Source organism: Oncorhynchus mykiss, chromosome 3 (assembly GCF_013265735.2).
Source record: "Oncorhynchus mykiss isolate Arlee chromosome 3, USDA_OmykA_1.1, whole genome shotgun sequence".
In the NCBI taxonomy this organism is placed as follows: Eukaryota; Metazoa; Chordata; class Actinopteri; order Salmoniformes; family Salmonidae; genus Oncorhynchus; species Oncorhynchus mykiss.
The window spans coordinates 29,801,926-29,818,503 of NC_048567.1; the positions used below are offsets into that span (position 1 = coordinate 29,801,926).

At 39.7% G+C, this 16,578-nt stretch overlaps 1 protein-coding gene across 1 annotated transcript in view; it reads right to left on the bottom strand.

Annotated features, from left to right (window-relative positions):
- The window catches only part of LOC110517528 (glutamate receptor ionotropic, kainate 3), a 122,087-nt gene that overhangs the window by 22,851 nt on the left and 82,658 nt on the right, over positions 1-16,578 (bottom strand). The window contains exon 10 of the mRNA XM_021595539.2: positions 15,342-15,545. Within this exon, the coding sequence (XP_021451214.1) occupies positions 15,342-15,545 (204 nt within the window). The remainder of the gene's footprint in view (positions 1-15,341; positions 15,546-16,578) is intronic.

Here is a 16,578-nt window from a genome sequence, read left to right on the forward strand (position 1 = left end):
ACTCATTCAAGATTTATTTTTTATTTTTACTATTTTCTACATTGTAGAATAATAGTGAAGACATCACAACTATGAAATAACACATATGGAATCATATAGTAACCAAAAACGTGTTAAACAAATGTATATTTTATATTTGAGATGCTTCAAATATCCACACTTTGCCTTGATGACAGCTTTTCAAACTCTTGGCATTCTCTCAACCAGCTTCACCTGGAGTTCACACATATTCTGAGCACTTGTTGGCTTCTTTTCCTTCACTCTGTGGTCCGACTCATCCCAAACCATCTCAATTTGGTTGAGGTCGGGGGACTGTGGAGGCCAGGCCCCACTAATCCCAAACCAGATGGGATGGCGTATCGCTGTATAATTCTGTGGTAGCCATGCTGGTTAAGTGTACCTTGAATTCTAAATAAATCACAGACAGTGTCACCAGAAATGTACCCCCCACACCATAGCACCTCCTCCTCCATGCTTTACGGTGGGAAATACACATGCAGAGATCATCCGTTCACTTACACCACATCTCATAAAGACACGGCGGGCACTTGGAACCAAAAATCTGAAATTTGGACTCCAGACCAAAAGACAAATTTCCACCGTTCTAATGTCTATTGCTCGTGTTTCTTGGCCCAAGCAAGTCTCTTCTTAAGTATTGGTTTCTTCGCAGCAATTCGACCATGATTCACACAGTCTCCCCTGAACAGTTGATGTTGCTTGAATTGAACTCTGTGAAGCATTTATTTGGACTGCAATTTCTGAGGCTGGTAACTCAAATGAACTTATCCTCTGCAGCAGAGGCAACTCTGGCAGACTAATATAATGTGATCCCTAAGACACATTTTTACTTACAGTCATTAGTGTCCGTTAGAATCTATGTTCCTTCTTCCTTTTTTAGTCGTAATAAAACAGGATATAATGAGGACTACATGAAATATGTCAATTATGCAATTTATAATTGTAATGGCTTATCAGATCATAAAAAAAAAGAAGATCCATTTTTACATGGCTAAAAGAGAAAGAATATAATATCTATTGTTTACGGGAAACTCATTCTACAAATATAGATGAGGTTGGGTGGAAAAAGGACTGGGAGGGAGAAATATATTTGTGTCATGGTCAAAGAATCTCAAAAGGGGTGATTATACTAATTAATAACCTGTTGTGACTAGGCGGCAGTATTTTCATTTTTGGAAAAATAACGTTCCCGTAGTAAACAGGATATTTTGTCAGGAGAAGATGCTAGAATATGCATATAATTGACAGCTTAGGATAGAAAACACTCTAAAGTTTCCAAAACTGTAAAAATATTGTCTGTGAGTATAACAGAACTGACATTGCAGGCGAAAGCCTGAGAAAAATCCAATCCGGAAGTGCCTCATGTTTTGAAAGCGCTGTGTTCCAATGCGTCCCTATTGAGCAGTGAATGGGCTATCAACCAGATTACTCTTTCTCCGTATTCCCAAAGGTGTCTACAGCATTGTGACGTAGTTTTCCGCATTTATGTTGAAGAATACCCGTAAGCGGCTACATTGCGCAAGTGGTCACCTGATGGCTCCCAGAGAGATTATCGCGTAAAATACAGAGGTAGCCATTATTCCAATCGGTCCTACTGAAAAACTAATTGTCCCGGCATATATATTATCGAATATATATTTAAAAAATGCTATTGGACCATCTTGCTAATTAATCTATATGGGCCAAATAATAATGATCCACACTTTTTTTAAAATATATATAATAATGTATTGAGCTCACAAGCAACAAAATAATCTATTATCGTAAAGGAAATCGTTCTATTAACTATCACACTTAAGGAGATTATGAAGATCATGGATACATTAAAATTAGTGGATATATGGAGATTGAAGAATCCTGACCTAGTAAAATATACATGGAGGCTTAATCAAGCTAGCCATCTTGATTACTTCCTATTCTTGCTCTTGCTGGCATCAAACATTTTCAAAAGTATTAATAGGAGACTGAATGCGATCTGACCACCATCTAATTGGCCTCCATGTAACTCTTACAGAATATCCACATGGCCTGGGATATTGGAAATGTAATCAAAGCCTATTGGAAGACAATTTGTCTTACACCCTTCAAAAGTGTCTTACACCCTTCAAAAGATTAGAATCTTGGTAATCAAACTATGTTTTCCAATTTAAAATAGCTATTACAGAGAACAAATCCCATGCTTTTGTTTGAGAAGAGCAATCAACAACGGAAACATTTTCCGCCATGACATTCACATCTGAAGGTAAAATTATGACTTACATTCTGATATCTTTCTCTTATTTCTCTTCCTGAGGGTCCCAGTAATCAAATGAAGTGCCATTTTCTTTGATAAAATCCATTTTTATAGCCTAAATCGAAACATTTTGTAAACCGTTTGTGCCGTGAATTCCATCTCTATCAGCAACATATTGTGACGAGGACTTCCAAAGGGTGTACTGTTTTTTTAAAATATTTATTTAAAATATATTTTGTAACTTTTTTGTGTGTGTGTGTGTGTGTTAGAATTGCTTTTTTATATGTTGTATATAGTTATTTGCACTGCTGTATTTAGTTATAGGTCATTTCACCAATTCGGCCACTTGGGTACATTTGGGCAACTTGTGTGGGACACCTGGGTGACTTCATGCTAAATGTCATGTAGCTCACCCATTCCTGAAGTTATCAGTCTGACACTTTGCACACCTACAGTTGCCCTCTTGTGTTATCCATCAAAAATGATCTCCAGCATCCTATCTGACTGTGTGGCTATTCTAGTACATGTGAAAGATGATACTACAACAATAAAAAACAGAAAACGTATGCTCTTTCTTTCTCTTTTCTTCCACCTGATCTACTGTGTTATATTATCCTACATTCAATTAACATTTCCACAAACGTCAGAATGTTTCCATTCAAATGATACCAAGAATATGCTTATCCTTGCCTCTGGGGCTGAGCTACAGGCAGTTAGATTAGGGTATGTCTTCAGGCGGAAATTGAGAACAAAGGGATGCAGCCATAACAGGTTTAGCCATAACAGGTTTAGTCTGAAATCCTGATCCCTGCACAGTCTCATTTGAAGATCTTGATCACTTTTCTAGCCTCTGGATTAAAACCGTATTATGACAAGTGTACCTTATTACGTATTGGATCATTAAAAAATACAGTGTTTACACTACCTTGTAGTTTACCAATAAAATGGGCGGATGGTGAAGTAGACAATGCTTTGTATTCAAATCTCAAAAAATATAAATGAACTTCCCACATTTAATTTCGATAGAATATTAGCAAAAATAGATCATTCTTTTGCAACCATGGAGAGGTAAATACTTGTCTATTTATGGAAAAATTACATTGATTAACTCTTTGGTCCTATCCCAGTTTACTAATGGCATTGCCTACTCCAGATGATTTGTTTTTCAAATCATACGAGCAAAAAATAATTCATTTTATTTGGAATTCTAAGCCAGACAAAATTAAACATGCCTATTTATATAATGAATATGAGTTTGGGGGGCTAAAATTATTAAATATTAAAGCATTAAACCTCACTAAAAGCTTCACTCATACATTAGTTATACTTAAACCCCAAATGGTTCTCCAGTAGATTATTAAGAAGAGCTCATCCTTTGTTCAAAAATTGCTTTTTTGCCTTCATACAGATTACAACTTCTCATTTCCGACTATTTGAAAATGAAATTTTGTTGACAGTATCACCCTTTCTTAAACAAGCCATACAAACCTGGTTGCAATTTCAGTTTTATCCTCCAGAAAAGATAGAACAAATATTACAACAAATGTTATGGTTTAACTAAAATATATTGATAAACAAAAAACATTCTTCATGGAATTTGTTTTACATTTTTATATTAGATTTATGTCACCTATGCAGTTATCGAAAATGTGTGGGAATATCTACTCAATCCAAATTTACAACCAACTGACTGCAGCACTACCATAAAATTTGGAGGCAGAAACTGGAAAATGGAGAAGGTAGGGAACTTGTTTGCCTGCCATATATTAAAGATACAACTTCGCTAAAAGGAACTGGCATAAATAGAAAAATATACCCGTTTCAGGACAAACATGCAGACAGCGGCACCATACAGGTTGCAAAATAAACAGCACATGGTTTAAGAACTGGTACAAAAAACTACACTAGACTCAACACTTAGTTTTTCAATTTAAATTATTAGATACATTTCTTGCCACCAACAGAATGCTATATATATTGGGCATACAACTATCTCAGTTCTTTAGATTTTATTGCGAAGAGACAGAATCAATAGATCACTTATTCTGGTATTGCCCCTATATAGCTTGTTTCTGATCACAGGTTCAGGAATGGTTAAAAAAATGTATGTATGATTAGAAAGATTCATAAATTTAGTTAAACATCACAGCACAATTAAAAAAATATATGGCACATGGAAACCAAACAAGGGCGGTTTATGGTGATAGGTGGGATGGGCTGAGAGTGGCTGAGGGTTGGGATTAAAGAGTTTGTTTGGTAATGTATCATTGTAATATAAATGATTTTTTAATTTTTTTTTATTTAACCAGTTAGGCCAGTTGAGAACAAGTTCTCATTTATAACTGCGACATGGCCAAGATAAAGCAAATCAGTGCGACACAAGCAACAACAGAGTTACACATGGAATAAACAAACGTACAACACAATAGAAAAATAAAGTCTATATGCATTGTGTGCAAATGGAGTGAGGAGGTAAGGCAATAAATAGGCCATAGTAGCGAAGTCATTACAATTCAGCAAATTAACACTGGAGTGATAGATATGCAGATGATGATGTGCAAAAGAGCAAAAAAGTAAATAAAAAAAATATGGGGATGAGGTAGGTAGATTGGATGGGCTTATTACAGATTGGCTGTGTACAGCTGCAGCGATCGGTTAGCTGCTCAGATAGCTAATGTTTAAAGTTAGTGAGGGAGATATAAGTCTCCAACTTCAGCGATTTTTGCAATTCGTTCCAGTTATTGGCAGCAGAAAATTGAAAGGAAAGGCGGCCAAACGAGGTGTTGGCTTTGGGGATGATGAGTGAGATATACCTAATGGAGCGCGTGCTACGGGTGGGTGTTGTTATCGTGACCAGTGAGCTGAGATAAGGCAGAGCTTTACCTAGCAAAGACTTATAGATGACCTGGAGCCAGTGGGTCTGGCAACAAATATGTAATGAGGGCCAGCCGACGAGAGCATACAGGTCGCAGTGGTGGGAGGTACAGTGCCTTGCGAAAGTATTCGGCCCCCTTGAACTTTGCGACCTTTTGCCACATTTCAGACTTCAAACATAAAGATATAAAACTGTATTTTTTTGTGAAGAATTAACAACAAGTGGGACACAATCATGAAGTGGAACGACATTTATTGGATATTTCAAACTTTTGTAACAAATCAAAAACTGAAAAATTGGGCGTGCAAAATTATTCAGCCCCCTTAAGTTAATACTTTGTAGCGCCAACTTTTGCTGCGATTACAGCTGTAAGTCCCTTGGGGTATGTCTCTATCAGTTTTGCACATCGAGAGACTGAAATTTTTTCCCATTCCTCCTTGCAAAACAGCTCGAGCTCAGTGAGGTTGGATGGAGAGCATTTGTGAACAGCAGTTTTCAGTTCTTTCCACAGATTCTCGATTGGATTCAGGTCTGGACTTTGACTTGGCCATTCTAACACCTGGATATGTTTATTTTTGAACCATTCCATTGTAGATTTTGCTTTGTGTTTTGGATCATTGTCTTGTTGGAAGACAAATCTCCGTCCCAGTCTCAGGTCTTTTGCAGACTCCATCAGGTTTTCTTCCAGAATGGTCCTGTATTTGGCTCCATCCATCTTCCCATCAATTTTAACCATCTTCCCTGTCCCTGCTGAAGAAAAGCAGGCCCAAACCATGATGCTGCCACCACCATGTTGGACAGTGGGGATGGTGTGTTCAGCTGTGTTGCTTTTACGCGAAACATAACGTTTTGCATTGTTGCCAAAAAGTTCAATTTTGGTTTCATCTGACCAGAGCACCTTCTTCCACATGTTTGGTGTGTCTCCCAGGTGGCTTGTGGCAAACTTTAAACGACACTTTTTAAGTAAATATCTTTAAGAAATGGCTTTCTTCTTGCCACTCTTCCATAAAGGCCAGATTTGTGCAATATACGACTGATTGTTGTCCTATGGACAGAGTCTCCCACCTCAGCTGTAGATCTCTTCAGTTCATCCAGAGTGATCATGGGCCTCTTGGCTGCATCTCTGATCAGTCTTCTCCTTGTATGAGCTGAAAGTTTAGAGGGACGGCCAGGTCTTGGTAGATTTGCAGTGGTCTGATACTCCTTCCATTTCAATATTATCGCTTGCACAGTGCTCCTTGGGATGTTTAAAGCTTGGGAAATCTTTTTGTATCCAAATCCGGCTTTAAACTTCTTCACAACAGTATCTCGGACCTGCCTGGTGTGTTCCTTGTTCTTCATGATGCTCTCTGCGCTTTTAACGGACCTCTGAGACTATCACAGTGCAGGTGCATTTATACGGAGACTTGATTACACACAGGTGGATTGTATTTATCATCATTAGTCATTTAGGTCAACATTGGATCATTCAGAGATCCTCACTAAACTTCTGGAGAGAGTTTGCTGCACTGAAAGTAAAGGGGCTGAATAATTTTGCACGGCCAATTTTTCAGTTTTTGATTTGTTAAAAATGTTTGATATATCCAATAAATGTCGTTCCACTTCATGATTGTGTCCCACTTGTTGTTGATTCTTCACAAAAAAATACAGTTTTATATCTTTATGTTTGAAGCCTGAAATGTGGCAAAAGGTCGCAAAGTTCATGGGGGCCGAATACTTTCGCAAGGCACTGTATATGGGGCTTTGGTGACAAAACGGATGACACTGTGATAGACTGCATCCAGTGTGCTAAGTAGAGTGTTAGAGGCTATTTTGTAAACGACATCGCCGAAGTCAAGGATCGGTAGGATAGTCAGTTTGGCGGCGTGAGTGAAGGAGGCTTTGTTGCGATTCTAGATTCTAGCCGATTCTAGATTTAATTTTGTATTGGAGATATTAAATGAGTCTGGAAGGAGGGTTTACAGTCTAGCCAGACACCCAGGTATTTGTAGTTGTCCACATATTCTATGTCAAAACCGTCCAGAGTAGTGATGCTAGTCGGGCGGGCGGGTGCGGGCAGGGATCGGTTAACAAGCATCCATTTAGATTTACTAGCGTTTAAGAGCAGTTGGAGGCCACGGAAGGAGTGTTGTATGGCATTGAAGCTTGATTGGAGGTTTGTTAACACAGTGACCAAAGAAGGGCCAGATGTATACAGAATGGTGTTGTCTGCGTAGAGGTGGATTAGGGAATCACCCGCAGCAAGAGCGACATCGTTGATATATACAGATATATACAGAGAAAGGAGTCAGCCCCAAAATTTAACCCTGTGGTACCCCCATAGAGACTGCCAGAGGTCCGGACAACAGGCCCTCCGATTTGACATACAACTCTATCTGAGAAGTAGTTGGTGAACCAGGCAAGGCAGTCATTTGAGAAACCAAGGCTGTTGAGGCTGTCGCTAAGAATACGTGAATGACAGAGTCGAAAGCCTTGGCCATGTTGATGAAGACGGCTGCACAGTACTGTCTTTTATCGATAGCGGTTATGATATCGTTTAGTACCTTGAGCTTGGCTGAGGTGCACCCGTGACCAGCTCGAAAACCGGATTGCACAGCGGAGAAGGTACGGTGGGATTCGAAATGGTCAGCGATCTGTTTATTAACCTCTCTGGGATATTTGGGACGCTAGCGTCCAACCTGGCCAAAAACCAGGAAAAATGCAGAGCGCCTAATTCAAATAAATTACCATAAAAATCTAACTTTCATTAAATCACACATGCAAGATAGCAAATTAAAGCTACACTTGTGAATCCAGCCAACATGTCAGATTTCAAAAAGGCTTTTCGGCAAAAGCAAACAATGCTATTATCTGAGTATAGCACCTCCGTAAACAAAGAGATACACCATATTTCAACCCTGCAGGCGCGACACAATACGCAGAAATAACAATATAATTCATGCCTTACCTTTGACGAGCTTCTTTTGTTGGCACTACAATCACAAATGGTCCTTTTGTTCGATATGTATCCAAAATGTCAATTTATTTGGCGCGTTTGATCCAGAAAAACACCGGTTCCAACGTGACTACAAAATATCTTAAAAGTTACCTGTAAACTTTGCCAAAACATTTCAAAATTATTTTGTAATACAACTTTAGGTATTTTCTTACGTAAATAATAGATAAAATTGAAGACGGGATGATCTGTGTTCAATACAGGAGGAAAACAAACTGTAGCTAGCTTTCTGGTCGCACGCCTCTATCTAACAGTACACTTCAAGTGACCCTCGTTCAAGATGGCCGTACTTTTTCATTACACAAAGGAATAACCTCAACCAATTTCTAAAGACTGTTGATATCCAGTGGAAGTGATAGGAACTGCAAGAAGGTCCCTTAGAAATCTGGATTCCCAATGAAACTATTGAAAAGAGAGTGACCTCAAAAAAAGAAACATTTGAATGGTTTGTCCTTGGGGTTTCGCCTGCTAAATAAGTTCTGTTATACTCACAGACATGATTCAAACATGATTCAAACAGAAACTTCAGAGTGTTTTCTACCCAAATGTACTAATAATGTGCATATCTTATCTTCTGGGGATGAGTAGCAGGCAGTTGAATTTGGGCATGCATTTCATCCGGATGCGAAAATACTGCCCCGTCACCAAGAAGTTAACCTGGCTTTCGAAGACTTTAGAAAGGCAGGGCAGGATGGATAGGTGTGTAACAGTTTGGGTCTAGAGTGTCACCCCCTTTGAAGAGGGGGATGACCGCGGAAACTTCAAGGATCTCGGACGATACGAAAGAGAGGTTGAACAGACTGGTAGTAGGGGTTGCAAGAATGAATTTTAGAAAGAGAGGGTCCAGATTGTCTATCCCAGCTGATTTGTACGGGTTCAGATTTTGCAGCTCTTTCAGAACATCTGCTATCTGGATTTGTGTGAAGTAGAAGCTGGGGAGGCTTGGCAAGTAGCTGCGGGAGTTGCAGAGCTGTTGGCTGGGATTGGGGGTACCATGTATGTAAAATGTATATGTAAAAGGTAAAATGTCAAATGTATGTAGCAAAAAAAGCTGTAAAAAAATGTAAAATGAAAAACTATGGATCTTTCATTCCTCTTGTCACAACACAACTGATTGGCTCAATTCATGAACTTCTTGGAACTCTGGGGGCGGTATTTTATTATTGGATAAAAAAACGTTCCCGTTTTAAGCGTGATATTTTGTCACGAAAAGATACTCGACTATGTATATAATTGACAGCTTTGGAAAGAAAACACCCTGATGTTTCCAAAACTGCAAAGATATTGTCTGTGAGTGCCACAGAACTGATGCTACAGGCGAAACCAAGATGAAATTTCAAACAGGAAGTGCCCCAGATTTTGAAGGCGTTGTGTTCCAATGACTCCTTATATGGCTGTGAATGGGCCACGAATGAGCTTAGACTTTCTGTCGTTTCCCCATAGTGTCGACAGCATTGTGACGTATTTGTAGGCATATCATTGGAAGATTGACCATTTTACACTACATCTACCAGGTGCTCGCTTGGTGCCCTCCGTCGCAATTATTGCGTAATCTCCAGCTGCGTGTATTTTTCAGTTTGCTTCCGAGGAGAAACCCAACTGCCACGAATGATTTATCATCGAATAGATATGTGAAAAACACCTTGAGGATTGATTCTAAACAATGTTTGCCATGTTTCTGTCGATATTATGGAGTTAATTTGGTAAAAGGTTTGGCGTTGTAGAGACTGCATTTTCAGATTTTTTTCTTAGCCAAACAGAGCTGTTGGCTGGGATTGGGGGTACCAACAAAACGGAGCGATTTCTCCTACACAAATAATATTTTTGGAAAAAATGAACATTTGCTATCTAACTGAGAGTCTCGTCATTGAAAACATCCGAAGTTCTTCAAAGGTAAATTATTTTATTTGAATGCTTTTCTTGTTTTAGTGAAAATGTTGCCTGCTGAATGCTAGGCTTAATGCTATGCTAGGCTATCAATACTCTTACACAAATGCTTGTGTAGCTATGGTTGAAAAGCATATTTTGAAAATCTGAGATGACAGTGTTGTTAACAAAAGGCTAAGCTTGTGAGTGAATATATTTCTTTCATTTCATTTGCGATTTTCATGAATAGTTAACGTTGCGTTATGGTAATGAGCTTGAGGCTATGATTACGCTCCCGGATATGGGTTTGCTCGACGCTAGAGGTTAAGAAGGAAAAAAATTCCACAAATTCACTTTTAAGGAGGCACACCTGGTAATTGAAATGCATTCCAGGTGACTACTTCAAGAAGCTGCTTGAGAGAATGCCAAGAGTGTGCAAAGCTGTCATCAAGGCAAAGGGTGGCAGTTTGAAGAATCTCAAATATAAAATATATATTTTGATTTCTTTAACACTTTTTTGGTTAGTACATGATTCCATATGTTATTTCATAGTTTTGATGTCTTCACTATTATACTACAATGTAGAAAATAGTAAAATAAAGAAAACCCCTTGAATGAGTAGGTGTTCTAAAATCTTTGACCGGTAGTTTAGATCAACACTCCCAGCAGAGATTAACTGTAACAAGATATAACAATCTGTGTTACTTGCAGTCCATTTGACATTTACTGGTTTTAACATTTGTGGGGTTTGATTATTTAGTCTTATAGGTGTATTGAATGATAATCTTGGACAGCGCCGGAGAACATATCGCCATATTTCCTGTACCTCTTAACTCGATTGTTTTACAAAGATTTGCATATGGTGCTCCAACTGCCTCATTGTCCACCACTATTTCAATTTGCATTTATGACTAGAGAAATGTTGTCCCTGGTAATTCCATCGTCTGACTACAGTACGTCCCCCTTGAATAGCAAAGGATTGTAGAGTGATAATGGCATTTGCATTACTATAACATCACCCTATCCTTCAAGTAGACTTCTATAGCACAAAACACTATCATGTAGCAGAATAATGTAGCTGTGGTTGTTGATGCAATTGAAAGTCATGCTGTCCGTCCGTCAAAATGACAGCTCTGACCACTATCCCGCCCTCAGTAGTCAAAAACTCCTCCGCGTACCACTGTAAAACCAATCAGGTCTGCGACCCTCAGATAGAGACAACACGTGTACGTGCCTAGAACTGCAAATAAAGCCCCTTTTCAATCCAATATCTTGCCAAGGTCCCAAGTCCAGTCTGCTATCTCTACATGTAGACAATGAGATGTGTGGATTGCTGTGGTGTGCATCGGTCTCGCCGTAACCTTCCTGTGTGTCTGACGGAGCAAGAGATTAATTGAAAAGAAACAAATGATGTGTTAAGCTCGCTAATAATACTGGCATCAACATCATGATTAATTGGATAATCTATTGTGACTAAATCAAGTTTAACATGACCTGTTGCATAATTTAACGCCTTTTGAACAATGCTCTTTGGCATTGTAGTGAGCTTTGACGACTCAGAGGAAAATAAAGGCCGCTATGCTACATGGGCACGGAAGGCTGTTTTGTGTTTAATTAGCCACAACACACACACTCTTTCTCATTCAATATGTATCCTATTTGTATTTACACACAACAGCCTATTAATCATGTATACATGTGTATGCATAGACAGAAATACTGTATATTCACCTGATGCACACAAAGTTGGACTTGTAGGTGAGACACAATGCAATACTTCTGTCTTGGTTTATTCAATAGTACAATCTCAGGGAATGTATAGAAAAACACTAACCCAGCTACATGCATGCATGTTTTTAGAAATCAGAAATCCTTCCTACACGTTGACAAAAGGTGACATCAGACATACCAACAAAGACTCTATTTTTGTCAAACCACATTTTGCTTCTTTGTTGACAGAGCTCGGTGACCTACAAAGATGAATGAAGGCTTACAACTGCTTTTAATAAACACACACGACTACTGCACCGTTGAGTAATGAAACTATGATTTACGTGAGATTGTGGGCTGGCAGGACGAATCAGCTGATAACAAACGCAGACAGCTTTGTTTTGCTTGTCGTCTTCCTTAAACCAATAAATGTATCTAACAACTGTAGGTGACCTGTTGGGTCACTAGTAAACGGCAGCATTGTAATGTTATGTGGTCATCCCAACACAACATGGGTTAATAAATATTTGTTTGCTGTCAGTGTCATCTGAGCTCATACCTCTATTTGCATAAAAGCATCCCAGAAACATATCCATGACTTCCATTGGATTGTCAGGTATTCGTAAATGGCTATAAGGGATTCAGGTGCAGGAGAGCAGATATTGGGTACCCAACGGAGCCTTTTATTTAGGTGAACCAAAAGCACACGGCAAAGTGAACACGAAATAACAATACGGGTTAACATAACCCAGCGCAACAGACTAACGTGCGCATAACATGAAACAGAAGAAACAATACCACACAAAGACACGGGGGAAACAGAGGGTTAAATACACAACACATAATGAGGGAAATGAGAACCAGGTGTGTGGGAAAACAAGACAAGACAAATGGAAAATGAATCGGGGATGGCTAGAAGACCGGCGACGTCGACCGCAGAGGACCGCCCGAACAAGGAGAGGCATCGACTTCGGTAGAAGTCGTGACATGGATGTCAAACCTGTCAGCACATTAGCCAATGACACATGGTGATTCTGGTATGGGATGAACAGAATGCAGGACCACAGCCATGATACCAATCCTTGGGATAAGGTTGTCAAATGAAATGTTATTGGTCACATACACGTGTTTAGCAGATGTTATTGCAGGTGTAGCGAAATGCTTGTGTTTCTAGCTCCAACAGTGCAGTAATATCTAACAGGTAATATTTAGCAATTTCACAACAATATGCACAATACACACAAATCTAAAGTAAAGGAATGGAATTATGAATATATGAATGATATTGTTGTTGGTGTTGTTGGTTTACTTGTATGGAAACCAATATCCATCCAAGCTTCTCATGGCAATCCCAGGACAGTTCTCTTGAGCTGACTCCAAAGTTTACTTTCCAGGTCTGCTGTTTCAAGATCAGCTTATCAGTATAGACAGGAGGAAGAAAAGCTCTGAGCCACAAAATAGAACCAGCTAAATAAATCCATATAGCAGTGTTGATACAGTGTAGGCCACTCAAATAAAGAGCAGTAGCACAGGGAGACAATCTATAGCACACTTACCCTTTACATACTGTGTAAGGAACATACTAGATCAAAACCTAGTCCTATATTACTGTATTCTATAACCGTGATGCAGATAATAGGTACACCTACAGTACGTAATATCTGAATGGAACATTGGTGTTCTTGATTCCTCTACTATCAGCTGATATTACTATCTTGGAAGCAATAGACCCAAATACAGTAGAACTGTAGAAAACATCATGTAGCATGCTCAGTTCTACCCAAGCCAAGATAAGTGTTCAGGAATTACTGAGACCTCTTCAGCCAACTATTTAACTGTGAGAAACTGCTGAGAGTGAACTCAAACCATATATCAAAACAAGTAAGACCACAGGGCTTGAATTCATCTGCATTGTACTAAGTATATGTTGCCCATAATACACTATAGGGGGAAAATGTGTTGGAGTGCACTGAGTACAGTACAAAGTACATTTCACAGCATGGGATATATGAATGGAGATATAGATACAGGTGCTCTGAAACTTGCTTTGTTGTTTTCAAATGTTCTCTACTGTCTAGACAACTTTGAAACCTGACTGAATCACACTGTGTGATCACGCTTTCCACAGCCGATGTGAGTAAGACCTTCAAACAGGTCAACATTCACAAGGCCGCTGGGCCAGACGGATTACCAGGAAGTGTACTCCGAGCATGCGCTGACCAATGTGTCTTCACTGACATTTTCAACCTCTCCCTGTCTGAGTCTGTAATACCAACACGTTTCAAGCAGACCACCATAGTCCCTGTTCCCAAGAACACTAAGGTAACCTGCCTAAATGACTACTGACCCGCCAAGTCTAGGTCCAAGAGGCTTCTAAACAGCTTCTACCCCCAAGCCATAAGACTCCTAAACAGCTAATCAAATGGCTACCCTGACAATTTGCCCCCCCCCCCCCACCCTACGCTACTACTACTCTCTGTTATCATCTATGCATAGCCACTTTAATAACCCTACCTGCATGTACATAATTCCCTCAACTACCTCGACACCGGTGCCCCCGCACGTTGACACATTACCACCAGTACCACTGTATATAGCCCCGCTATTGTTATTAACTGCGGCTCTTTAATTATTTGTTTTTCTTATCTCTTACATTTTTGTTGTGTATTTTCTTAAAATTGTATTGTTGGTTTAAGGGCTTGTAAGTAAGCATTTCACTGTAAGGTTGTATTCGGTGCATGTGACAAATAACATTTGATTTGATTGTTATCCTCAAAACAAAAGTGAAAGACTGAAATCCGTGTGTATATCCAGGCTACTCTCTAGATAGTGGCTATTGGTAACATTCAACTGTCAAATCAAATGAAATCAACGTTCATTGTCACATGCTTCGTAAACAACATGTGTAGACTAACAGTGAAATGCATTCTTGCAAGCCCTTTCAACAATGCAGAATACAATAATGATAGAAAAAAAGAGTAAGATACAATAACATATGGACATCTGTAGCCTATGTTTACTGTTCATTATGAAGAAAGCTTGTATTTATATAAGCAACATTTTCCTGCCTCAATCTCTTAGTTCCCCCTCAAGGTTACTGATATCAACCTGGATCTGATAAAAGCTGGATCTGGCTAAGGCAGAGATTAAGTGCTACGGCGCTAGCCCACCTTTCCTAACCCTTTCTGCACCTAGCCATTGACTCGAACCGTCCGACTCCCACCCTCTCCCTTCTCTAAATGCCACTCTAGCTATTACAGCTTTTCCAGCCGAGCACATCGTTGACCAGGGGGTCTGAGGACAGGGAGAGGGCGATGGGGAGGGACACTCTCAAAATGCCAGCGGGGCACTGTCCGCGTTGTCAATGTCAGTTATATTTTAACAGCCTTCGATGCTTTCATTTGATGCTTTCAAAACCAACATCAATATATTGCTATACGTTTACTCATCCTAGTACGTCTTAAATCTTTATATTTTTTGTTAAAAAAAACACATTAAGTTTGACTGTGATAAGTTTCAAATCAGATCCTAACAGACAAAAACAGGGTCCTAACATCTAATAATTTACAATGTTGAGCACTAGTTATAAGCAATAGTAAGACAGTAATAGTAACAGTCAGAAGGTAACTGGTAGTCCAACTCACGTGTTCCATCAGCTCCTTGATCATGCCGTTCCACTGGCCCTTGTCGTCCTGCGATCCGTACTTCCCATCAGGCACCAGGCGGATCTCGTAGGTGAAGCCCAGGATGCTGGCCAGCTCCTTGAGCAGGTCGATACAGAATCCCTCGAAACGGTCATTGCCCACCAGCGCCTTGTCAGACTTCTTAAGCATGACATATGGTTCCTCCTGCACAGACACAAAAAATCTAATGGAAACCAGCGTTGAGGTCAGCTTTTTCCATTTGTTCTTCAGCACACGCACTTAATTGAGGCAAAGTGATCTGAGCTGATAAGTCGTTGTTCCGTCTAACAGGGAATGACAGGGAGACTCCGGTCCAATGTCTGGTCAGCTACACTGTATGTTTAAATATGGACGAGTGCAATGTTTTTTCCACTTATACTTTTTCCACATTTTGTTACGTTACAGGCTTATACTAAAATGGATTAAATAAATACTTTTACTCCTCAATCTACACACAAAACCCCATCGTGGCAAAGCAAAAACAGTATTTTTTATTATTGAAAATGAATACCCTATTTACAAAAGTATTCAGACCCTTTGCTATGAGACACGAAATTGAGTTCAGGTACATCCTGTTTCCATTAATCATCCTTGATGTTTCTACAACTTGAATTGGAGTCCACCTGTGGTAAATTCAATTGATTGGACATTATTTGGAAAGGCACACACTGTCTTTATAAGGTCTCACAGTTGACAGTACAAAAGCAAAAACTAAGCCATGAGGTCGAAGGAATTGTCTGTAGAGTTCCCGAGACAGGACTGTGTCGAGGCACAGATCTGGGGACGGACACCAAAAAATGTCTTCAGCATTGAAGATCCCTACGAACACAGTGGCCTCCATCATTCTTAAATGGAAGAAGTCTGGATGCAGCAAGATTCCTAGTGCTGAGCAATCGGGGGAGAAGCGCCTTGGTCAGGGAGGTAACCAACAACCCGATGGTCACTCGATGGAGATGGGAGAATATTCCAGAAGGACAACCATCTTTGCAGTACTCCACCAATCAGGCCTTTGTGGTAGAGTTGCCAGACGGAAGCCACTCCTCAGTAAAAGGCACTTGACAGCCCGCTTGAGTTTGCCAAAAGGCACCTAAATACTCTCAGACCATGAGAAACAAGATTCTCTGGCCAAGATTGAACTCTTTGGCATAAATGCCAAGACAACACAGGAGTGGCTTCGGGACAAGTCTCTGAATGTCCT